This window comes from Varanus komodoensis, unplaced genomic scaffold (assembly GCF_004798865.1).
Source record: "Varanus komodoensis strain SLA01 unplaced genomic scaffold, ASM479886v1 scaffold22, whole genome shotgun sequence".
Classification (NCBI taxonomy): Eukaryota; Metazoa; Chordata; class Lepidosauria; order Squamata; family Varanidae; genus Varanus; species Varanus komodoensis.
Window position 1 is genome coordinate 7313568 of NW_025335606.1, and position 27190 is coordinate 7340757.

General features: G+C 42.7%; 1 protein-coding gene across 6 annotated transcripts in view; it reads right to left on the minus strand.

The window, feature by feature from the left end:
* The window catches only part of DYM (dymeclin), a 223858-nt gene that overhangs the window by 185627 nt on the left and 11041 nt on the right, over window positions 1-27190 (minus strand). For 5 of the 6 annotated variants that reach the window (XM_044431104.1, XM_044431103.1, XM_044431108.1 and 2 more), the window contains 4 exons: window positions 25412-25485; window positions 19875-20064; window positions 4388-4440; window positions 529-622 (listed from right to left, as the gene is read on the minus strand). In XM_044431104.1, coding sequence (XP_044287039.1) covers window positions 529-622; window positions 4388-4440; window positions 19875-20014 — 287 coding nt within the window. In that variant the 5' untranslated portion in view covers window positions 20015-20064; window positions 25412-25485. Of the gene's footprint in view, window positions 1-528; window positions 623-4387; window positions 4441-19874; window positions 20065-25411; window positions 25486-27190 lie in introns of those variants that run through there. The other variant, XM_044431105.1, reaches the window with a different exon arrangement.

Here is a 27190-nt window from a genome sequence, read left to right on the forward strand (position 1 = left end):
TGATTTAAATCAAATCCTTCCTGCCACCCTCAGTCCACTTTCTGCAACTTATTGTATGTTGGACTACCTAACATCTTGGAACTGACTCACTGCCAAACAGCCACCAATAAAACAGAAGGTGGTGCCATGAACTGCGCCACCTGCATCCCTCGAACTAATCACACAATGCAAAATGATTCTCTGACCTTTTCAGCAATTGATGTCACTTGACACAATACACTCTTGTAAACATGATTTTCTGATGACAATTAACAAAATTCTTTGCCATAAATTAAAGTTCTCTGAGTAAATTTGGCATTAAACCTTCAATAAGCCAAAGGCAAGGACTCACCTAAGTTTACAGGTGATGCAGGCAGCTCTTATCAGAAATGCTTAAAACTTGCATTTTTCCTCAGCTATCCACCTGGAATGATTACCTTGCTAGACAAATAGTTCCATGAGCACTCATGACCCAGGTGGTAAATGTTCTTGTATTCAAAAATCACCAAGAATGACTTAGACAAAAAAACACAAATACGATGTACTTACTTTTGGCATTCTGCTGAGATTTTTAACTCTTTGGTTCTAGAAAGGAAGACTTTAATCAGCGCAGCAAGATTTCCTGTCCGAGGATTATTCTCCACTAGGAGGAAGAGTTGAACAGGTCCCATGAGATTTCAGTTTCTCCAACATGTACATGTAACATATTAACGCCTCAGAGTACTATATATACACCCATTTAGCCATAAGCCCAAGGAAACACAGTAGTTACTTCCAAACAAATGTGCTTAGACTCAAACTGCTGAGTCTTCCCCACCCCACTCCCAAAGACTCTCCCACTCCCCAAATCTCCTTGGCGGATACCCCAACCCTCCAGAGCAGATTCTGAAAGTGTGCAGAAAGCAACGGACAGGGATTTGGATCCCTCACCATGTTGCTGACAGACAATGCTCCACTGGCAGCTGGACTTAATTGGATACCACCATAATAACTACTGGCAAATCTTCTGCATCCAGGCCTCCTCTCTGTGACTACAAGGTTATTCCCTAAGGCGCTTTTGTTAACTTTAAACTCGGACGGAGCAGGCAACAGTACTTCTATTAGAAAACATTTTAATATCCTAATGAAAATTGCTTTAAGAAGGGCTTTCTCTTTAATGAGTATAATTCTTGGGTTTACACTCTATCATTTATTCTCTGAGTCTATTTATTTTATTCTCTGAGTCTATTTATTTTATTCTATTATTTAAAAATCAGTGTTCTTTGTTTGCATTACATATTCTGCAAGTTTCTTCACAAATATACAATAAGACTGCAAGATATGCAGCACAATCCTGTAATGCTTAGCCAAAACTCAGTCCTACCAAATTCAGTGGGCTTCTATTCTATTCTATTCATATTATATTTGAATATTCTATTCTATTCGTAGTCCTCAAACTACGGCCTGTGGGCTGCATCCAGCCCGCCATGCACATTTATCCGGCCCACCTCAGAGGTTTTGGACTTGCTCAGAGAAAACAATCTCTGAGAGAGCGAGCGAGCGAGCTGCCGCTTCGCTGGCCTGCACCCACCATGGCTGCCTCGCCCCGCGCTTGCCCACCACCACCTCGTCGGCCTGCGCCCACCACTGCCGCCTTTCAACTGGCCCCCTGTTGAAAGTTTGAGGACCCTTGTTCTACACTGTGGCCTCAAGGTTAAAGTACAATGGTAGCTTGGCTCACAAACTTAATCCATTCCACGACTCTGGTTGCGACCCAAATTGGTCACACGTCAAGTCAAATTTCCCCATAAGGGTCAATGTAAATAAGGTAACTATTTACTAGAAGCAAAGTGCAGCAGAAAAATTATTAAATTGGCTGTTTTGCTCTTTACTGCTGTTCTTTGGTGGTGGTATGTGTGAACATGTGCATAAATGAAATCTATTGACACAGCGTCCTACATTTTTGGATTGTCCCTGGAAGCATGGCTATGAAGACTGGCTTGATGGGGTCCTCCACTTCAAAACTGATCACTATGCCATTGCATACTAAATGTCGCAAGCATCATCTTATAAGAGGAATCCTCTCCTCTCTAACACACAGAAAGTGAGGATCATCTAAAAGAGTAAAATTTTACCCACTTCATTACATGCAAGTTTAAAAGATTCCACTGATGAATCAGTTAGAGCTCATGTGACTAATATTTCTTTAACCACCTAGCAGGTGATTCCCTTGGTACTTGGTTAGATGGAACTAGACGTGATGGGCACAAAGATGCCATTGAAAACAGCAGCTCTTTGTTGACATTTATTTATTTAAAAAAAATTATGCCGTCCCCATCGCAACAAAGCCTCGGGGAGGCTCACAACAAGAACAAAATATAACAAATTGTACAATAAAAATATTAAAACCCGGTGCATCTCCACTTAAAAGATTTAAAATCCTATAAATAACCAATACATTAACAATTAAAATAAGTTTTAAATAAAAAGGTCTTAGCCTGGTACGGAAAAACAAATAACGACGGTGCCAGGCGGACCTCTCTGGGGAGCGCATTCCATAGATGGGGTGCCACTGCAGAGAAGGCCCTCCTCTGGGTACTCGCCTTCCTAATATCATTCACAGAGGGTTCCTGGAGAAGGGCATCTGTTGCTGATCTCAAGGCGTGGGACACTTGCCACCTCCCCTTCAATAATGACAATGTCATGCTGGCATGGTCTCCCAGCACTCCTGGTAGTGGCTCATGATGTGAAACATGGGTAGGGAACTACACAGCATCACAATGTCACAGCATGGATTGGTGTGTTCTCAAGGGGAAGATTTTAATGTGGATTGGCCATTTTTAGAAGTAATCACATAGATCCCATACTGTCTGAATGCACCTTGACAAATGGCTTTAATGAAAGATTAGATAAATTACTGACAGTAGTTCTTTCAACAGCTTTCAACAATGCTGGTTAAACAGAACCTATGGGCTAATTTGACACAACAGGGCAACCCATTATGCAACACGCTATGCAGTGTGGGTTGTTTGAGAGAGACAATCAGGTTCATCACAGCTTATCTCCCTGCCTTCTTTCCCCATGGTCCTCCCATGCACATCCCAGGGGAATCTATGACACAACTTATCTTTCCTCTCTGCAGCAATCTAGAGCCCTCTGGCAGTCACCACTGCTTCATTTCGCTCTTTTCCAGAAATAATATTTCACAAGAGCCAAAGTGCTCAAGTGGCACACTGGAGCAGGTGCCAATAGTTCCCCACCTTTTTTGCACCCAAGATTTACACAGATTACTCCAGAATTTCTTTCTTTCTGTTTTTTAATCGGACGGTCAATAGTTCAGAGCTGTGCAAGTGACAGTGATGACCATTCCAAATGAGCAGCCTTGTTTTGCCAATAATCTGTCCCCACAGAGCCACCATTCATGGACATTTGCAAGCCAAGGCTACAAATAGGTTAATCTGTTGTTTTGCTTCCCAACGCTAGACATCAAATAACAAGTTACCAAGTGAAACGCAAAGCTATGGGGGCATCTTTGCTGGTGAAAGAAGGTGGTGCCACTGTTCCCAGTGAAATCCTCCAGTTTTGTTGGGATGAATCTGATTGACCTTTTCCACCCTTTGCTGACACTCTGGGTGCTCAGGAAGTTGGAAGAGTATGACCCATCCAATTTACAGATGTCAAAACTAAGCCTTCCTCTTAAGACAGGTTATTCAACAAGACTAATTAAGTTGTTTTTGACAGGGACATAAGCAGCCGTGAAATCTGGGGGGTTGGGGGGAATGAGTAAATGCAGACCACTGGATAGCTACCCATGTGGATAGCTACCCATGACAGGTTGACTTGTTCATGCAAACCCAGTCAGTTAGTATCTGTGAAACCATGTGGAATGACTTAAAAACAAATCAGAATGTTCAGAGGTAGCATGACCTGGCCTGATTCTACAAGGTGATTGTTATATTCATGTTTAAATTCATAACAGGTTTCCGGAAGGATCAAAATCCAGAATTTTAAAGTGTGAGCTAATGTAAATTCCAATTCCTTTTCATATTCCATCTCTGCTTTTACCTCCTACACATATTGTCCTTGGAATAAATACTTGTAAATCTTTTTTTAAAAGAAAAGAAAGATGAAAAACAACCTGTTCTACTACAACTTAATATAGCTGTGCCCAAGCCACTTCCTGTGACAGCATGCAAAATAAAGGAAAAACCTGTGAAAACTTTATGTTCAAACAGCACATGCGGGTACAATATGTCTACATCAAGCCTTGGGAGTAAAAAGTAGTTCTCAAAAGCACATGCATAGAGCACAGATGGAGAATATTAAATGCACCACAGATACAAAGATTTATACAGCTGTGCAATTTGCTAGTAAAGTTGATAATATGAAATACACAGAAATAAATGCCAACATCAAAATAGCCTCCTACCTAAAGACTTGCATACCGAGATGGCAGCTTCTTCCAAAAGCTTTAGCTCAGCACTGCAGACACAAGAGAAAAAAAAAGTTAGCACCAACACTGAACGTATGTGGAAGCTGCTCATTAATGACACGAGGCTTTTTTTTAAAAGAAAAGCAATTATATCTGTTATAATAGAAGCATGTCATTCTTATGAACTACAACATCATTTGTTTTATGAGCTACCGGAAGATAAGACAAATAAAAACAATGCCATGGCCAACCTAAGTTGATTTGCTTGGTTCTGGGCATCTACTACAGTCCCAAAAAATCTAGTAGCATCCTGCTGTCGACAGCAGCTAACCATGGGCAGCTGCTTAAATGGGCCAAATGCCTGGCTTGTCAAGAAGGCAGGCTAATACGGCAATCTCTGCCTTCCTTTTCCTTCAGTAATGAGGGTATTTCTGTTACCCTAGAGAAGTTCCGAACTCTTAATTCCCCCCACTAGATGTCCCGGAGGCAGAAGGTCCTGGCTGTGCCAGGCTGGCTTGCCCCCTTGCAGCAGACAAGAGAAGCATGTTACAGCTTAGAGCGCTATTAATCCGTTCATTTCCAAGACTTCTAGCCTCAGGAACCACTCCTACTTCCAGTTTTCTGCCTTGGAATCTCTGCTCCTTGGCAAAGGTTCAGGGGTATGCCACAGAGCACACCTGTCCTTCGCGGCAGACACGGGCCAAGCCTACTGGGGCCAACCTTGGCTCAGCTGACCCAAGAGTGAGGCCTGGAATGAAATCCTGCCGTACGTTGGCTACACTCTACAGGAAGGGATTGGTGCCAGCAGAGGGCAACTGGTTCTTTCGCTGAGGAAAGCCTGATAAATCAAGAGGAACTCCAGGAACACAGTCTGAAAGCTACTGGCAACAGGCAACCAACATTCACCTCACACCTTCAAGACGGCAGAACATCTTCACTCAATAAGTATTCGTAAGCATTTGCACAGAGCATTTAATAAGCAAATTAAAGGCCCAAATCTAATTTTAAGGTACAGCTGTATAAAAGTTTACCACTAGCTCATTCCAACCACATTACCCGGTTCAAACCTGTTTGCAACAAAGCCCTGCTGTTGAATTTTGAAGGTCTTAACAGTTTGGGGTCACATTACTTCGAATGCAGTTCTATGCGTGTTTGGACAGAAAAAGTCTTACAACTCCCAGCATCCCTCAGTCAGCCATAACTCCATCAGCAACACCAACTCTACCTGCAACACTGGATTCTGTCTTCAGCTCAAACAGGTTGCTACTAGTACAAGTACTAAGTGCCTGGCTGGGCAAAGCTGAGCTGTAGGCCATTCTTCTATCTAAATATTCACAGGATTATGCCCGTAAAGGATTGCCTACACCCACACAAAGAGCACTAAGATAAACAGTGCAAGACCTACTTACAAGCTTGAGAGGGAGGGCTGGAGGGCAAGAGAGAACACTTTTCCTGTGGATGCTCCACATTTCCAGATCTCCCTTTCTCAGGAGATTTGATCAACTCCTTCTCCTTCTCATCTTTTAGGTGGGCCATAAAAAGATTTTAGCAGCAGAATGCTTTCAAATGGAAAGGCAGATTATCATTGTATATATTCCTAGTCACCTTTTTTTTTTTTTAAGATCTTGGCTGGATGAAAGAGAAGGATATTGCTTGTTTTTTAATTTTTCTGCTTATCTTTACTGTAATAGTGTTATATTTTAATAAATTAATCTTTTTATTAATTTTATTATATACTCTTTGCTATCTTTGAAAAATAGCAAATTTTGAAAAACAGCTAATACATTTCTTTAAATAAATATAGTTTTCTCAAAAAAAAAAAAAAAACCTAGAAGGGAAAATGTAAGAGGGCATCCCTTATGAAGCAGAAACAATGTGGTAGGAAAAACTCATGTTGCCTCTTACACTGCCCTCCGTACATATACTTGTGCTCATTCTAACTACAACACTGGACCTTATTACAAACAGGTTGCTCCGAAGTAACAGGTTGGGACAACTGAAAGCATCCAACCATGAATGAACCATAAAGCATGAATGAATTCATGCTTGGATAGCCTGCACAGAAACATAACCAGATAAGGAGAGTAATTATTTCTTTCCCATTTCTCTGTACATCCATGGCTGAAGTCGGACATGGAACGAGGTCATCCTGCAACTATTGGTGTCAGCAGAAAAATGATGACTGCATTATCATCATCACCTCTCCCTTCCTTCACTTATTTGTTCATTTCTATGTAATTCAAGAGAGACCATGCTCAAATCCATCACTCTCTCACCTATCTGCAATTATCATCACCATTGATGGCATGAGTTCATTCATGCTGTAATATCCCAGTTTTCAGTCAAAAATAGCATTGAGGGCAGCTAACAGTAATAAAATACAGTTTCAAAACAAATTCTTAACTAAAGCATAATATAACGTTTATGTTAACACTAGTATCCCTATCATCCTGTAGAACCACGACCATCTGGAAGGCATCTGCATACATAAATGCCATGGTATGTGTGACTGAAAGCATGGTTCATTCTACCAAAAACTCTGTCTTGGTGTATTTAGTGTGTTCAGGGATGCGCAAGTTTGCTGTAAACTATTGACATCAACCAAAACGTCAGATCGAGGCACTGTGCAAAAGTGAAACATGGCAAAGCCTGCCCAAAGGCTTACAACAGAAGGGCCACAACGGGCCCTTCCTTAAGAGGAAAGCTACTAGTGAATAATTATTTTACTCTGGAAACAAGTAAAACATGTTCTGTTATAGGAAGCAAGAATTTAAAGGCCACTGCACAGACTACCAGAGCTCACCGTGGCTTTTAAAGATATGTTTGCACATTGTGAACAACCCAAACAAATGGCACAGCATTTTTTACATCCACCACTTAAAAATATCTGATGATACTAAACTTGAAAACACTACATAACACCTTAACTATGAAAAATGAACTTCTGAGCATAGTTCCAACGCACAGTTAGTCCTGGTAACCAAATATTATTTGTGGTTGTCAGGACTCAATCTTTCTCACTACTTCTGACCTTCCAAAACTATCACTTTGCGCCAGTTGAGCAGACAAACGGAAGCATCGAGAAACATTCTGCTCATTTAATGCTGGATGAATCCAAGAGTGCAGCTCAGCCTTGGATTGGGGCCTGTTGTTCACTGGCTTGCTACCAGGGTGTATATTCAAATGCAAAGAGAAACTCTCAGTCTTGGAAGTAGGAAGGTGGTTTCTCTTGTTCCAATCTTCTGCACCCCATAGAGGACTTGGGAGAGAGATGCATTCTGTTTTTTGTACCTGACACAAAATAAGAGACCACTTTTTACTACAGGTTATCTGCACAGAGAACTCAGAGGAGGAAAGAGATATACCTCATGTTCTGGAAGAGAATCAGAGTTGCCAAGAGCAACCTTTCTCCATTGATCCAAAAAGTCTTACATCCTGTTTCCCTCCTTTATGGGATTCATGGCCATTCTATATATTGCAGTTTCCCTTCACATATCTGGCAATTTTTAACTGATCCCTTGCAGTCTACAGGCTGGAGGCAGTAATTCCAGGAAAAAAAAATACCTGGCAAGGACAAGAGCTGTAAGAGCAGGAGGAAGCACAGTGCCAGGGATGAGTACACTTTGTTTTGAAAGCACAATCAAAATCTTGCACCAAGAAGAGTTGGGCTTGCAAACATTTGCTCACTTTGTGTAATTCAAACCATACCAAATGCTGAAGCTCCACCCACAGACATTGGAAATCCGGCTCAGCTCTCATCTGGCTTCTGAGATTCCACTAAGCATTGGCCACACATAGACTTAAGAGCTGGCTAGAAATTTGCCTCTGAAAAGGAAAGCCAAGCTTCTCAGGATGCTAAATTCCATGTTCAGATGCCAAATTCCACATTTCTACTGTGCAACTACAAATTACAAAAGCTGTAACACACCAGCTATGGACAATGCTAGGGAAAGCAGGGAAAGCCTGCAAGACAGTGAATCCTTTCCAATATAAAAAGATACTCTAAGATAGCATAATATGGTAGCAAGAATGGTAAGAAGCTGCCAGAACTTTAAAAGGAACAGATATGATTTGGCCTACAATTCCCATCATTCCTCATGACTGGCTATGCTGGCCAGGGCTGATGCAAACTGTGGGCCAAAATACCTGGGGGAAGGGATAAAAGTTGGCCACCCTGAGTTAATGGGAAGCACTGAGGCCAAGTAACAGGCTGACAGGTCATCCCAGAGAGCTAGGCAGGACAACAGCAGGGTTTCTTAGGGCCGTTTCTCATTCAATATTACATTTTATTGACAGAAGAAATCCTTCCTGGGGGAAAGTCCACTATGATCCCCATTCCCACCAATCATTAGTACATCCAGACTTTTTAGCCAAATTTATTTATTTCATTTTCATGCTATCCCACAGCCAGATGGCTCTCTTGGCAGTTTACACAGTTAAAAAAATTTGAACAATGGAACAAAAATGTACTTGTGTCTAGAAGCTGTGGACCATCACAGTGTCGAATACGTGACAAACCGCAAAGAAAAAGGTCACGCCATTTTCACACGATTCCAACTTGCTTAATGAAAATGTGTGAAACAGCCCTTAGCTTTATGGAAAATCGCTGGACTGAGTGCTTCACGGACTTTCTTGCCACAAGCAATATTGCTTGCCCTGAACAGCCATTCAGCTTTTCAGAGCTCGGAGCACGTGGAGACTGAGGGAATGGCGGTGCTGAGAAGCTCTGGCAATTCCCTTCTTCCCAAGATTAGGGCAGGCTGTTTGCCACCCACTTTGTGCAATCAAAACCACTGCAAAAGGTCAGAGTACATTTACAGAAGAAATCCACTTGAAAGCCGTCCTGAAGCTCAAGTATCTACTCATGCAATGATGTTTTTGTACATTCCCAGTCTGCCTACTCATAGGATAATTATATAGCATCCCCACATGTTCGCCAAAGGATTCCTCACTTGTAGAAGTACTAGTGTATGTTGAAGCCCAAACATCTCCAGGAAGTTAATATGGAAAGTTAACTAATTTCAGGGAGGTCTGCTTATCTCACTCATCATCAGGCCAAAAGATTATAGGAACAGGATTCAATATAAAGACCTTTTGAGCTGCAGTGCTTCAAGGAAACTAAGACACTGTAGAGTTAACATGTAATGACAAACTGAAGAGCAGTACAGTTGCTCTTGGTTATTGCATTAACATAGGAACAGTGAGTGTAATTAAATCCCTTCTCATGAATTCTCCCCTGAAAATCTCTGCTTGCCATATGTATAATTCTCCTTCCAGATAGTGTCAGAGACCAGAAACAGCCTAGTTAAAAAAACAGGCCAGGGGCAGGACATTTGCAGAAAAGAAGCATCACACACAAGGATTAACACATGATCCGTGTCGGCACTCATGACACAGGAAACGTAGTATAAGGTCCTGGAGGCCAAAGTTAGGTTGTCAGGAAAAAGGATGAAATCCAGGGCAGCCGATGTACAGGGCCAGCTAGGCAGGCACAGCGCAGGAGTCTCAACCTGTGGATGAGATGGCAGCAGAGAGGAGATGTTCCAATTTGTTAGGCACTGGGGAACATTAAGGGATAAGCTGGGCCCGTACAAGAGCGAAGTACTCGTACTCCACTTGAACCAAGGCTGCTGAGACAGAACAGAAAAATGGTAGCAGAGCAGCTTTTAAACTGATCTCTGGAGGAAAGCTGGCAGGAAATGGGGAACATCCGGTTCCCTAGAAGACAAAAAGAAAAAGGCTTCTGATTGCCATAATGTAGGTGGTGAGGAAATAGAGCCAGAAGCTTAGGGCCAGACATGATAAGTAATCAGAGAGGCCCAAAAGCCAACATGTAAGTTGCATGCACCTGGAGAAGGATGCTGCATTCAAGTATTTCTGCACAAATGCCAGAAGAGCTGAAACACAAGAGTGCCTGATTTTAAAGAAGAACCATATATTGTCCACAGTACGGAAACCTGGTGAAATGGAGAGAACCAATGGGATATGGCCATCTCTAGATAAACCATATAGGAGGAATGAGGAATGAGGTGCCGCTCTGTATGTCAAAGAGGACAAAGAATCCAGCAGATGTGATAATCGACAATCTGCAGGCTCCTCAACAGAAATACGGTGGGTAATAATTGCTGTCTCTAAAACTCATTTAGTCATAGACATATGCTCTTGTCCCTGCAACCAGAAGGCTCAGGGTGATCTTGAGACGGAGAATGAAATCAGAGGGACCTCAAACAAAGGCAGTGCTGTAACAGTGTCAATGACCTAAGTTACTGTGTCCTAGAAAAGCTGGTCAAGGAACCAACCAGAGAGGACATAATCCTGGATTTAATTCTAGATGTGGTTGCCCAGAACCTACTAAATGTTTGTTGACTTCAAAACAAGAAAGTTGTCTGAAATGAGGAAACAGACAGAAGTAGGGAGTCCTAAGAATCAATTCCACTCAAAATACCTGCAAGATTATTCAATAATAGAGGCACAGCGAGTATGCATGCAACAAGTTAGGAAAGGTAACATGAAGTCCAGGAAATCACTAGCATGATTAAGAAATAGAGTCAAGGAAACATTCAAAGAGAATATTTCCTTCAAAAAATGGAAAACTATGGGATCAGACAAATTCTGAGGGGAAGGTTCCCAATGGCTACTAGCCTTACTGGCTATGTGCTGCCTCATTTATCAGAGGCAGGACACCTGCTAAGGAGGCTGGGCAAGCGGAACGCTTGTACCTATCCTGCTTGAGGGATCCTGCTGGTTTGCCACCATGTGAAAAGTGTGCTGGACTGGAAGGACCACTGGAATGATTCAGCGTGGCTTTTCTTATGCATTTACGTTCATAACATGCTATCCCTCCCACCTGTTGGCCCTCCCAACTGAATCACACATACGTCCACAGGCAGCATATGCATTTAGCAGCTACATGCACTTTCCTAAATATGTATCAGCCTGTACGTCTGCACTTAAACATTACTGAACTATGGATGAGTCAGCTATAATTACCAGGGAAGTGTGTGTGCCAGGACTCTGTGTACAGCTGACATATACAGCAACCCTTCCGCAGAGCTACAACCTACTCTATAACCTTTGGAGTGCTGGAGAGGTTTTGTAGCTCAGCATTAGCAAGAGCTTCCAATGTCCTTTCCTAGGACTGCAAAGGATGGCCATCTACTTCCAAACAGATCAATTTCAAAGCAAAAACACAAAACTGCAGATGGTTGAAGCACATATAGTGAACACCGTGTGGAAGGTAATGGCAGAATTGTGATGACTGGTCCCCACCGTTTGCATGCACTCATGAGGCTATGCAGACTGACCTGATGCACTCTTCTGTGCTGGTTTCCCAGCCGCAGAGGCTCTATGCACAGCCTAGTGAATGTGTGTAAGTAAGGGGGCCTGCCGCATGCCCTCACTGCTCCCAATACACTCACTGTATAGGTTCTGGTCATCTGAAGAGACCTGGAGTATCATTGCCCAAAATTTTACTTTTGTTAAAACCCCAGGAAGACCTCTATGCCCAAGAAATCTTTTTTTGGTCTAAAGTTCAGATCTCAGTGAAATGGGTGGCGTATCTTGACAAAAGCAGGGCTTTTAAATTTTTGACATCTTAGCTATGTTTATGTATATTGATACTGCATGCTCATTTGTCAGATGTTGTTAAAGGGAAATTTTAGTGTGCTAGCTTTATCATTTCTTTTTTACTACTAGTTGGGTGTGAGCAAACTATCTTACTGCTGGGCCAGATGAACTGCCGAGTGTCAGTATAGCATTAATTGCCCCTCCCTACCACTAGGCCAAAATGTCTAGAATTAAAGCTGTAATTAGCATATGCTAACTGCAGACAGCAGTTCTCCACAACATGCCATCCTTCAAGCTAAAAACTGGGCCAGAGTCGGTAGGTCACATATTTGCACAAGCTTATGGCAGATGCTCATGTCACTTTTGCCTGCAGAAATACCTCCTCTTATCCACTGCAGATAATGTCACTACTAACAGTTGCAAAAGCACTGAGAGTGCAAAGAATACTGAATGAAGAATGGCTGGATAAAATACGACTTTCTGTATTATAGCAAAATTAGCACACTGCACTCAAACAAAAGAAAAATGGCATTTGCAGAAATCTAGCCACACTCTATTAATTTTGGCAGAAGTAAAACAATATATCCAAATGACTTAAATTAGTTATTTATAAAATAGGTGTATATAAAGGGAAGAGATAAAGGTGTTAACTATGCTTTTGGATTCTGCATATGAAACATATCAGATATACATAGGTGAGTGTGAAAATGCCTATATGCATTCCAGACAGCAGTCAATCCTCCTTCCCCACCCCCCACCCCTCTGTCTCTCTCTCTCTCTCTCTCTCTCTCTCTCTCTCTCTCTCTCACACACACACACACACACACACACACACGTGGGGCAAGAACTGGGGAGTGGGGGGTTGAAACATGAATAAAAAGCTAGAAAGTCTAATAGACCCTACTGATTATACACAAGAAGTGCTAAAGCTTCATCTCCTAGGTGGTCCCTTTTCTTAACCAAGGAAACAGACAGCTATAATTAAAGACACATGGTAAGGAAAAAGGGGGGAAACGGAGAATGGATGTCACACAATCTACAGTTATGCCTCACAATTCCTTAGGTCTGAAAAATAGGGGCTCCCCTAATTCTCTCCACATTTTAAAACAGTCCAGCTGGCTCCTGGGGCACCAAGGTGTATCCCTGCCTGGCAAGGGATGATTTTAGGCTACAGAACCACGAAGAGGCTTCTGGAGGTGCACCCTCTTCGGAAGAAAGCAGCTTTTTTTTTTTATTCTATTGGTTTTATGAATGAAAATCAAGCATTCACTTCAGGTGATGTGATGCACTATTCACCAGCTCACTTCTCTGTTCCACAGCCTAGTTCTGAACTCGTTGGTTGGAGTGCTCGATTTTGCCACTTTAATAGGAAGATACTTATGGACTGTGTTTCTGAAGCCACACTGACTCATTCTCTGCGTCCAGTTGGGTAAGATAGCAGGACTGGGAACTGAGCCCTGGCAATAGGAGAGGGCAGTCAGCCATGAGCCAAGTGTAGCTTGATGATGGAACATATAGAGCCAGTGATAGTGTAGTGGTTAAGAGCACGGGACTGGGACTCAGGCAATCTGGGTTCTAGTCCCCGCTCAGCCATGGAGCCAACTGGGTGACTTTGGGCCAGTCACACAGTCTCAGCCCAGCCTACCTCACAGGATTGTTGTTGTGGGGATAAGATGGAGAAGGAGAATGATGCAAGCTGCCTTGAGCCCTTTGTAGGAAAAGGCAGGATATAAATAGAAAAATATAAATAAATAAATAAATAAACTTGCACTAGATTAGAGGATTACCATAACATGGATTGGCTTTTTCCATCATTACAGAAGTAGCACAGTCTTTAAATCCCTGTCGAACCTATATTTTTATAATACTACCAATCTTCTGAAAATACATAAAGTGCTAATGATCCCAGTAATATAATGATAACAATGCAAATTTAATTGAGGAAGAAGTAAACAGAAACAAAGGGGAAACTTTTATATTTTCACAAAACAGAAAATGTTCCGTTCTAGCTTCTAAAACAGAGAAACAAAACAAAGATCATTTTGTCGTTTCTAAATCCTCTGAACAGAAGGGCTCAACTGCCACTGTAGCACCTGTCATCTCTTAAACAATGCAGTTCTATTAGTAGAAATCAGAGAAACTGCAGCTTTTAGGCCAAAGCCTATTAACCAAATGGGCTTGGGTGCAGAGGCTTCAATGCCAAGGTGGCTAAAGGCTGAACACTCCCTCACATCCCTGGCACAAATCTCCTGAAACCTTAAATTATAAAACCATTTCTTAAACCTTAAATAAATAAATTATGCAATATATCTGCAACAATGGTTGCCATGGTTAACACCAACCAGATTCCCTCCTAGCCAGATTTGCAAACAGGTTTCAAGCACTAGTTCAGAGTCATAATTCCAAGACAACGGAAAAGTAGCAGAAGTTGGGGGTGAAGGGCTTCAGTGCAAGGATGGTATTTTCCTTGCAGTAAAAGTTTGCGCAGTAGGCTGATAGCAGTTCAAAAACTACCACTGAAACATGAAGGAGATACTGTCAAACGAGTCCTTTAAAAAAGAGAAGCTCTGTGGATGTGGACCTGAAAAGAACAGTATGTTCTTCTTTGCTCATGCAGACCAAGCCACTGGGGGCTCAGAGTCCAAATCCAGCCCAACAGACCAAGACCACACACGCACATCCTCGCAGGCAGCCACTGAAACGGACTGACTGAAACGGGCCTTGGCAGGGCCCTGCCGCACCAGAAGCCTCTCGTGCACGGGCCACGCCGTAAGGGAGCATACAGAGCAGCCGAAAAGGCACTTGGGGAGTGCAGCGGGTGGGGTGGGTAATGAACTCTTTGCCTGTATCTTGGCTTACATCAGAGTAAGTCAGTGGGAGAAGCTGATGCTGCTGGCCCTTCTGTTCTTCGCTGATGAAAATCTGGTCTTCGTTAAAAATTAGTTACAAACCAGGGACAAAAAGCCAGAACCAAGAAAAAGCAGATGCCTGCAAAACAGTTTGTGAGCCTGGAAAATAGACCTTCTGTGTTCCTATGAGATGCTGTCAGGATGGAAGACCAACGGCGTGTCGCTGGAAGACGTGGCTGGCCCCACGGCTGCTTCGCCCGTGCACGGGAAGGCGCAAACTGCCACGCTGAGGCAGGCCAAAGGTCTCTCTAGCCCAGCTGCCTGGGAGGCCCTGGACGCAACAGCTCCCACTTGGGCTCTCCAGCAACTGGAATGCAGTACATCTTTATCTGCGGATGACTGGCAGCAGCACTGGAAACCCCATGTTCGACGGAATACTGAAGCTATGCCTACGGTTTCCTGCCTGTGATGGCCTATTCCAGGGGTCCTGAAACTTTTTGAATAGGGGGGCCAGCTGAAAGGTGCCAGGGATGGGCACGGGCCACCAGGGTGGTGCAGGCAGGGGGCGTGGGCCGGGAGAGGGGGGGCGCACATGTGCACACGCGCAGAAAGGCAGGGGCATGCATGTGCGGAGATCATTCTCTCTCAACAAGTCCAAAACGATCTCCTGGTGAGCAAGCCGGCGCCTCGCCACATGCGTATGCGTGCGCGCATACGGGTGACAAGCTACGACGGGCTGGATCAATGGGCATGGCGGGCCGGATCCAGCCCATGGGCCGTAGTTTGAGGCCCCATAACCAATCTGCTCCCCAAAAGGGTCACTAAATGTCGCAGCACCTATGCCAAATCAGGCAAGGAATACATGGACCACCCTTCTGGCATGGTTCCCTTGGCCTTGGGACCTCGGCCACGGAGCTCGCTGGGTGACTCTGCACCAGTCACAAGCTCTCAGCCCAACCGACCTCGTAGGGTTGTTGTTGTGGGGATAAAACGGAGATATAGAAGCCACCTTAGGGTCTGAACAAGAGGGATATAAATGCAGTAATAATAATAAGATGACGAAGAAGAGGAGGAGGAGGAGGAGGAGGCGGCGGCGGCGGCGGCACCACTTCTGCCAGTGGTAGTAAAAAGAAGAAATGAACAGCTCTCCCCACCCCAGTGTGACCAGGGCCCAGGACAAATGTCCCGTGCAACCAATGGGCAGCACGACACAAAGCAGCTACGCAGGCACTGGAAAGGAGAAAGCACTGCAGTGCCTTCCTCTCCCCTGCATCTTCCAGGGACTGAGGAATGCCTGCAGTTTCCTAAATCACCGGAAAGCCTGGAGAAGGCAGTAAATAGGTTCTCTAATATATACAAAAATAGGTTCAGCTTCCTAGAAAGGAAAAGATTGCAGCCTTAGTCTACAAAAGAGGAACACTTGTTCATCAGCTGAAAGTAGAAAAATACATTTGTTGAAGATTATGTGTGCATGCCATATTCTTACGAAGAGACACACGCACGTGCCTGCGCGCACACACTTTAGGGTAGCCTTTCCAATACAGTAATCCATGTGTTAACTGACGGGCTTTCAGTGCTGCTCTTATGAAACCTTTGCACAATCCATGATAATTATCTTGCAGAGCTACGAAAGCTTAATTGTTTCCCAACACCAGCAGCAGTAACTGACTGAACAGCTAAAGTGAGTCAAACAAAGCTGAAGAACGTGACACTAAAAATGTACCCAGACTTGCTGTTTTAGTCCACGTTTCCCAGCTTGAATTCATGGACTCTGGAGCAACGGTTTCAACAATTCTGTAACACACTGATTAGGATTCCTACTGCTGCAAGCGAAGGAACCACCATAAACTCCCTCTTTCACCTGCACTGCAAGACACCAAAGAGTGGAGAGCTGATCCTGCCAACGCCGCTGCCATTTCTGCACACTTCAATGTATTTTCCAGATAAATAATCTGGTGATTGATGTTCTCTTCCAAGCCTCACCAGATATACTGTCTTTCCAAATTTCAGGAATCTTTTGCCCAATTTGGTTCTTCTTTCAGAGGACAGAAATCCCTCTTTCCTATTACCCTTTTCATTCAGTAGCAAGGGAAGAACAATGCACAGCTAGTCCTTTCTCTGTCCTCTAAGTATAAGTAGACACAAGCAAAACCCATAAAAGAAATACACATGCATCTTTTTGTTCAATAGTCTCACTTGAACTGCCTGTGAACTGCAAGCAGCTTGTCAGCCAAAACAAAGCCACCCATGTTCTTTATATCAAGACATGAGGTTGTTAACATGTCCAAATGTATGGCAGCAACAGTCATACTTTTGACTCATTAACCCTGGAGTAGACATGCCCTTCAAGAACAAAAAATATAAACATCTTTAGAAATTTGGGGCAGGGGGAGCACGCTAGTATCTTTTTTATTTAATAAACAGGCTTCTAAGAGCAGAAAAGAACTTTTAAAAAGATTTGAGAATATACTCCAGAGAAAGAGAACCTGTATTCATCCACAGACACCCTCTCCTGACAAACTGCATCTTTCAAAGCAACTGTGGAGCAAGGAATTATGGCGGAAATCCTCTTGAAAGCTGTTGCCCCTTTCCTAGGTAAAGAGCTCCTCATTATCATTCAGTGCACTCATACGACAGACTTTAATGGACTATTCATAGGAAAAGGCATCGAAGCGTGTAAAAGCTGCGTGTAATTTATTGTGCCAATTTTTTTAAAAAATGTGTGCATTAAGGCAACTTAAAAGACATCCACTTCTATGTTTTCCATTAAGAAGTCTCAGACACACTATTCTTCAATCGGCCATTGAATCAGAGGGAAAGAACAAAGTGAAATGGTAAATATTAAGAGAAATAATTTGATTTCCTGCAAATTCTGCTTCAGCTTGACATTTTCCAGCAATAAAGCAAGTAACACTTATGCAGGAACAAATGTGCAGATAATGTATTATTGAGAGTTTTAAGAGCTCTCATAGATCAAGGACAGTAAATACATTAACTGCAAGGCAGGGGGGAAAGATGTACCTCTCACTTTGTGTTAGGGATGTATGACAAATTTATTTCACTTCGTCCTTGACCAGAAATTACTTAGTTTCCACCTCTTGCACCCAAACACAGACCCCAGTGAACTCTGTGGTCAAAATCTGTCTATTTCTAAGGAAGCAACGTGATTTACAGAACTGCATTCAAACAAAGACACATCTAAATAATAGACATGAAAAATGCACACTGCTGAAACGTACATTAATCAATGTGTACATTTCTAATATGCATACAACTGATGCATAAACTATGCACAAAATACATACAAATTTTCACATGGAAATACAAAACAAAGCACATAATCAGATATGGACATAACTCTTAAGGTTGAGTTTGGAGAACCTTGGTAAGCTCAAGGTTTATTGATTCACCATCTCTAATTTGTGCACTGCCACACCCAAAGCTTTCCACCTTAAGGAGACAAAATATGTCAGGATAACTGAAGGGGCAGATTACAAAGAAAAATTCCTGTGTGCATAATTAGTTTATGAATAGCAAAAAGGGAAGGCGTGACAATTAACGGTGAAGATGCAATCTGCCTCACATATTCTATATGGAAGTGGTATCCATGTGGGAAACACTTCACATCTGAAGCACTCTGATTGCTAAATGATAACCTACACTATGATAACCTCTCAGTCACTCAACTGTCATACAGCACTGCCATCTAGTGTTCAACACAACATACTGCATCGCATTATCAATTCATTCCTAAATAAATTGTTTGGTGGGGTGGTGGGGGGACAAATATCCCAGAAATCAGTGGCATGGCACTCAAGCAACTGACTGGGTACAAACCAAACAATAACGCTCACCCAAACTGCTACAGGGGACACACACACACAGCAAAGTATCGCTATAGGAATGGATCTGCTACGCCCCTTGAGCTTCACTTTCTGTGACATTCTCCATTCCCAATTATCAACCAACATAGCCACCTGCACTGGAAGGCTTGCATCAACATGGGTTCAGTGCAGGCTTAGGCATACTTAGAGGCGACTCTTTGAAACCTACAGAATGAAAGTGAGCCATGACCTTATATTCAAGTCCTACTGGCTCTCCTTTGGATCCAGCCCAAACCTTAACACTCTTTAATTCTTCAACACTTATGTCAAGAAAGCAGTACTCAGAAAGAAAAACAGTAAAAGTATTCACACTCAGATCATCAAGAGTTATGGGCAACATTGCTTCCTTCTGCTCATGTAAATGCAGGCTATGTTAATCTGTTTCCCGAAGTGCTGTTAGGCAAAGAATCTGCCCTTCTAAAATGAGAAGTAGTAAAACACTAGGCAGTTCCAGGTTTTGCCTGCAGGTGAGTTGAATAATTGTGCTCAGCCAGAAGGTAACCCAGAGTGGCACTAGCTTTAGCTACCCAAACCCTGTAGGGCAGCCCTTCAAAATACCCAGCTGCCATTTAAAAACCCCATGCTAAAATGAATGCAGTAAAGTAGTGATGGGGTTCAGGTGGCCGAGTTCCCTTCCCCAGTGACCCTGAAGCTCCTAGGTGGCTGGAACAGGAGCAGGCTGAAGATGCCTCGCACCGCCAGCAATCCCAGAGCCATGATTCCTGAAGAATGAGCATGTGACTAAGAGACTGTGTGTGTGTTTGTGCACCCCAGGCTCAGTCATGCACCCCAATATAAGCATTCTTGAGACAGCTGGAAGTACAACACTGCATAAATAACAGAAAGAAGGGCAGCTAGAATTGCTGGGGGGGGGTTATCAACATAAAACAATCTCTGCAATAGAGGAGATGAATCTACCGTATTTCCCCCACCCCAGGGATCCACCAGTTTCTTCACGCAACCTTCTCTCTTAGCTGCTGAAGGACAAAACCAAAGTCCTACTTGCTACAGCAACCAAGGAAAGAAAGGGAACAAAGGAACACCTTTTAAAAGGAGAGTCACCTTCTGTAGGCAAAGAGCAAAAAAATTTTCACTTCTAAGTGGCTGACAACCCAAATCGGCTAAAAACCCTTAGACTTCCGCTGCTTTAGCTGAAAATCACTGCATAGTTACTAAACACATTACCTGTTAGTTGGTGTGTTAAAGCTAAAAGAAAGCAGCTGATTCCAAAATGGGTCATTCTCCGAGATCACTTCTTGTCCCGACAATCTTTTTAAGTACTCATTTTCTGGAAGCTCATTAATACTGCTGCTGTTCGCTCCCATCTTCTTACTTGGTCTCCACTTGTGAAGGTCTCATGTCACTCAAGAAAAGCCTACAAACAGAAGGGAGACTTTTAAGCTCCAAAAAAGCATTTTGATAAACTATACAAATAACGTTATCAGAACAGTAACTCTCATTTCATGTGAAAAAACATTTCAACCAGCAAAACTAGAGTACCATAGAGAGGGAGATAGGATGTCCAGAATTCAAATAAGGCTCTAGCTGGCAACATGATGGTTTCCAGTTTGTCCTGGAGTTAACAGGGCTATGTTGGGGCTACGAGAAGCACCAACGACAGAAAAGTTTGATCGGAATCTTCTCTGGGCTTGGCCCACAGAGAAATAGGTGGGTTTTGTTTTCAAGAGAGGGACTTCGGTGTTTCTGCCCTTCTCCCTTCAAGCCATTCAAGGACAGCTGCAGTAACTCCCAAGTGAGGCCTGAAGTTATCCCCTGCTACAGCATGGGAAAAGCAACTTGCTTTGGCCTACAATGTGCGTGACCTTTCAGCATTCGCTATAGTGGCTAGGGCTAATGGAGTTAAGGCCAAAATATCTGGAAGGCCATCAGTTGCCCACCTCTATGTTATAACCTTATTTGAGTGTGTGCAGACCCTTCCTCCCCTCTTCCACCCTCAAGACCATGATCATGCAGGCAACTTGCCTAGAACAGTCAGTGAGTTTTTCCCTACATAGAATCATGGAATAGTAGAGTTGGAAGGGGCCAAGAAAGCCAGCAGGTCCAACCTTCTGCTGTTGCAGGACACCCATATGCACTATCCCCCTCAGATGACTGAGCAATTTCTTTCTGAATGTCTCCAGTGTGGGAGAGCCCACCACCTCTCTAGGCATTTGGCTCCGCTACTGTATTGCTCTGACAGTCAGGAAACCTTTCCTGCTATCTAGCCTGAATCTGGGTTGACACTACTTGATCTGATTACTCTGTGCCCTACACTCTGGTATCAGCGAGAAGAGATCTTGGCCTTCCTCTTTGTGACAGTCTTTGAGGTACTTATAGAGGGATATCATGTCCCCCCCGCCCTCAGAGGGCCTTTCCTTCTCAAGATTGAAAATGCCCAGTTCACTCAGTCTCTCCTCATAGGACAGTGTTTCCAAACTCTGGGTCAATTCTGTTGCCCTCTCTAAGTTTTCTGCATCTTTCTTAAATCTTGGTGCCCAGAACTGGACACAATATTCCAGACAGAGTCTAACTCCTCCTCCTATTCTCCCTGCTACGAGTGCCAACCTGCTTTTGGTTATATCTTATGGGATAAATAGGTCTGAAGATCTCAAAAGCCTGCACATTTTTAACACTAGAATTCAAACATTTAACAGGTTTTAAAATTTTATCCTTCCTAACCTGGCACATTTATGTTTGTGTTGTACCAGTTCTACAACATTATGAATCACATATTTTGTGAAGCAGTACTCACGATCATTCATTTTCACAGCAAATCAAACCAACTACAATCCAATCCCATTTGTATGCTAAAAAGTCATGCCTCCTGCCCACAATTTATTGGCCACTGTAGAGGTGCGTGCACAGAAGGTGGTGGAAGTGACAACAGTAAGTCACTCACCAGCAAATGATTAGCATAAACAACAGTAGAAAATGAAGCTCAATGTAAAACATGCAATGTCTGTATCATTGTTGGGCCCAAAGCCTACTGACTCAACTCTCAAGTGCAGAAGAGCGCAATATTTCACACAACTCCATCAACCAACCTTTAATACTCGGCAGGCCACTTTTATTTTCCTCCCCATCACCTCTTCTCATCTTTTACTAGGACTTCTTGCTGACTTACAGATTATTTGGGAGCAACCAACATCATCATAAGCAATCCCTATCAGATTAAGAATTTTATCCACTCTGTGAACCACTCATTTACAGTAAGCATGGGAACTTGGCTGTATTGATGAACAGCTGCTGGGCAACTTTTGGAAAGTGAGTAACTAGTACTCACACTGGTGTCTCATATACGAGGGAGATCTAAATAACACCTGTAAGCATGTCTCAGGACCTGCATAGTCCTAGTAAACTATTTTATGGGTGGTCGGAGAAAAAACAGCCATATTGGCCATACCTTCTGGACGGTTTCATGCAACGCTTGCTATGCGTGGGCTACTGCTCGAGAAACACAAGTCCGAAGCTCCTTCAGGCATACAGAATCTGTCACACAGTTCATGAGGCCCTCAATTCTATTTCAGGTTGTGGTTCTCTACACAGTCCCCTGAAGTAAGTCCCATCAATCTCAACAAGTAATGCCTGTCCACCTCTGCTGGAACAGGGCTCACTGCTTGCACTAAGAGGCTCTCTTGCTTCTAACCACACACACAAAAAACCACCCTCATTTTTGGGTCAGGACCAGTGGAGCTCCCTTCTGCAAGTTATTTTGAAATAAGCTGTTGCACTAATTATAAGGGTTTTTTTTAAAAAAAAAAATCAGAGTCTTGATCAGAGTAGTGGATCCCATGGGCACAAGAAGATACTACCTGTAGGGTCTTATTCCTAAGTTTAAAGTGAAGGATTGAGCTGCTAATAAATAAAATGAGCAGGCAGGATGTCTGCATTCTATTCGTATATGGCACGACCCAAATGGAGTTGGTGGTATGCTGGCAGCAGCAAATGTGTGACTTTCCCACTATCAGTGTTGTACTTGTCCTACACATAGAAGGAAACAATTCAAGTTTATTGATTGTCAATTATATTTACCTGAGTCTACATATGGAGAGCATTTTTTTTCCAAATTTAATACGGCTTTAAGAGATGTGTGAGTTGAAATTGAGATTAGATAGAGATCATACAATTTATCTTTTATCCAAAAATCAAGAACCTATACGTCTTATCAAGAACCACTTAACTAAAGAAACCTACACATTTTTGCAGATTTAGGGACAAGAAATAGTACTGAGGATACTTTGTCTTCCTTGTGTGAGACGTATACTCTCTATCAATGGCCAAATTTGGCACAATGGGAGACTGCAATGGTAAATGTTTAGCTTCATTTTCAATTTATGCTTATCTAAAGGGAAGACTGAAAATATTGTGCTAATCAGATGAGTTGATCTTATCTGAGAGTTCACTGATACACACCATTCTTGACATAAGGAAAAAAAAATCTTAGAAACTCTGGTATGCAACTTGCTGGCCATTTTTCAACATTTAAAAATATTATTTTGAGGGTCTGTGTGGAGCCAAGTCCATGTCAATACACTAGCAGGGAGTTTCATTATGGCCTGATGATTCCCCCTTGCCTACCCCTACAGAGGAGAAAAAACCCATCAAACTAGGAGTGTTGCAACAAGGTGTTGAGGAACAGACTAGAGAGCAGCTGCCTTTCTTTGCTGTCTTGCCACCTGTTTTTTAATCAGGCAGGAAAGGAAATGGAGGATTAGCACTTGCTGCACAGGGCGAGACAAACGATTTTTTCTCTTGGGAATGAAGGGCAGAGGGGAAATAATGTTCTGAAGTTTAGAATGCTTTGGAATAATCATAGAAAATCCAGAGCACAAACCAAGCATAGACTTCTGGTCAGAAAGCACACAGTTCTGCTCCCAGCCACTTGCTACATCTAACACAAACCAGGAGAATCAACCTTAGGCTACCACAAAATTAGCTGAAGGGGAATTGGCTGGAATTATATGGACAGGGAATGGACTAGTTTGTTTTCTGTGACATGTGTCATGCCTTGGAAGTTGTGGTTTAGTTATTTTAGGCTTGACACCCTGTGCCCTGTACGCAGTTTGTGGCTTTAGGTAGGTTATTTGTCTCCATGTACCCAGCATCCTGTCTCCAATAGAAAATGTGGGAAGCTCACAAATGGCTTAAGAGCCACAGCATTCCCTGTTTATCTCTAATAGCTGAAATTTGGAGATGTGGGCTTTATGCATATGAATCTTGTTCATGAGAATGTATGTGCTGGAAAAGCGGGGGTGTGGTGTGAGCTGGATCATCCCCATGGCAAACAGAAGAAAGTAAACAATCCACAGACCTTCTGTCTATGGTTTGCCTAGCATTATATTCGAACCAGGAACTGTGGCTTGTCTCTCCTTCAACAAGCCAGAAAAAACTCTGTGGTTTCTTTCTCTGGATTACTGAGGAAGAACATCACCTGAAAACTTAGCCACTGGCTGCATTCACACACTTAAAGCAACCCAGTGGCTTTACTTCACCATGGTTTCCATCCTCCCTGCTCAGTCCTCCTACTGTTGGTATGTCTCCCATCAGCCACTGCAACTGAAATTAAATCCCAAGTCCATTCTGCCTTGCCTACATCATCTGCCTCTTCCTCACTGAGCCACACATAGATACCGAATCACTGGAGCAAATCCTACAGTTGCCACTCCATCCAGGGAACTCTGTCGTAGTTGCTTACTAGAACCATGGAAACGAGGATTGTCGGTTCAGACAACAGGACAAGTCATGGTAGTAGAGAGAAACCATTTTCTTATTACGTTTTCTAATGATAAGATTTACCATGGTGAAATACCATAACTGGTTTCAGACAGAATGGCAAACCAGCAATGGTAAAACACAGTGACTTGCTGTGTTGTCTGAACCCAGCCACTACGTCATCTTGGGAAAGTCACCTTCTCTTAACCTAGCCTCCTTACCTGTAAAATGCGAGCAACATTACCCTGTCTATTGGAGCTGTTGTAAGTATAAAGTACAAAGAAATGATAAACGGTTAGCATTTTAATTTGCAATATTAAGTGTAATAATATCAATACTTTTTAACTAGCACACCTATATTTTGGTTTCTCGTTCTAATATTTTCTTTATGTATTCATAAACCAGATTCCAGATTTTGCAACAGAAGCTGTTTGCAAGTTTTCAAGTTAAAACAAACAGCAAATAGCAAGCAATGCTAGAGAATTCCAGCAAACTTTAAACAAGCAGACTACAGAATACTAGCATAGAAGTTCAAGTTTGTTCAATTGTTAATTTTGGACAAATAATTCCAAAATGTGCGGTTATAGCTCAGCTTATATTTGCTGGATATTGATTCCATGCAACTGCACACTAATAATTATGAAAATCAGTATAAATATTAATAAAATATTAATTCAAAACTAATTCTTCCTGGGAAATCAAAAGCCCTGACAAGGATAAAAAGGGGAACAGGTAAGTTTCAGAGAGAGTCACTTGCACACCTGTGTCCCCTGTAGTACCACTTAATGGTCAAGGAAACACCTCATCATAAATAAAACATGCATCACCTTGAATTAACAAAGTAAATTACAATCTCATTCATTTCTTCATACACAGTCCTTGATTTGTAAACAGTGTTAGACATTTCGTACTCCCGTATTTCCTTTTTACTGTGGAAGTGCGCATATTAACCCTTTGCTAAAGATATATTTCAACAACATTCATGTTTTTATATGCCAAAAGTTTCTTACCTTTAAAGTTTTAAATTGTTCTGCCAAATGGATTTCAGATTTCCTTTAGCAGACACAACTGTGTCTTGTGAAAACTGAAAGAAAGATATATAAACATGTTGTTCTTTGAGCAGCAATATCAATCTTCCATAGTTTTCTCACAACAGCATACAATAGAGACCCAGTCCACATGGAGCATGTCATCTGGAGTTGCTAGGATGTTAATGAGTAACTTTTCCTTATTCACTAACGCATCCTGCTTCCTGGCCTTTTGATGCTAAAACAAACATTGCCATCAAGCCACTGACACCAGATGTCAATGAACTTTTCCTTAGCAGTTTGGAAGGAATGCTAGAAGGTCATTTAAGAGACATTCAGCGCTGTATCTGAGGTGTTTTCCACACTATGTGACCACACTCCCTACTTCTGATTTCCATTTACTTATATTTTGCCATCAAGGAAGGTGGGCTGTAGATTAGGCTCTACTGACACATCTTTGGGTAATTTGTGCTAGATTAGCAAGTATTTCCAATTCCCAGTATTTTAGCAATAACAAATAAAATGGCAAAAAACAAAATGGACCTTGTGCTAATCAGTTCTGTCTCAGCCTCAGTGCTCTTCATGTGTGAAATATAGATATTACCTAGTTGTCTCTAACCAGGTCTTTGTTCAGCTCTGTTACACTTTGCTGGGAATGCAAGACAAACCTTTTACACAAATAAGGCAGGACTGCAGAGTTTCTGGGTCTGGAAACATGGGATAGGTACCAGAGCAGCATCAGGCTAAGAAACACTCACAAGAAGCTACAGTAAGAGTCAGTCAGACCCTGGGTTATTCTTACAGATGAGACTCTCAGCATTCAAGCTGCACAAACTGAACGAATGGGAAGGTTTGAAGGAGGTGGCAAGACACATGCTGTGGTCAGCTATGCACATTGTTTCATAAGCCATCCTACCTCAAATTAGCCTGAAAGATGGCTGGGCACCTCATGGGCAGGCTGCCTCAACCTCCCCCCTCAATCCTCCCACCCGTATCCCAGGGGACACTGCAGGACCACCAAGGTTCCCTCCTGCCTTGCCACAACAAGGAGCTGTTTGCAGTCAGATGCAGCTTTATGGTTGGGGGGGGGGGGCGCGGCGGGAATTAAGCTGCCAGACAGGTCAGCTTTCACAATCCCAATTTTGCAAGCCCTCAAGGTGTGCTGGTATTATTATGGAGATTAAACTCATAGTTGCAATTTTTTAAAAAATGCTACTCAAACTCCAGGGAAGCTCTGGGGCTCAAAACTAAGAGTTCAAATGGCTGATAGCTCAGAGACTGGACCAAGGATGGCTCAGAGCAAAGGGAACTAAAGGATAGTTCTAGAGAATGAAAAGAAACCTTCGGAAGGTTCCTTGCCCCTGACACAAAGGCATAGGGGATCACATGAGCAGAGCCGGCTGGAGCCGGGGGTCAGACTAGATAGCCCAGGACACCCCTTCTGACTCACTTTGTTTCTACGTCTAGCTGGCTATACAAGCCACAATAGCATAGAAGTTAGTTCCTGACATTCAAAATTAAACCCATGTCACTGTTTCCTGGTGGAATCTGAAACTCTTGCCTTCTCAGCAGAAACAGGATTAGGTCAAATTTCCCACCATGTTTCCTGATTCAAAGGTGCCTTTGTGGATTCACTGGCTAGGTGGGAGTTTGGCAATGGGACAGAAGTTTATCATGTTTACATAAGTAAAGGGAGTAACTCTGTTTTACAGTAATCAATAGAAAATGCACGCACACAATATGGCTCCAACCACTCTGCCT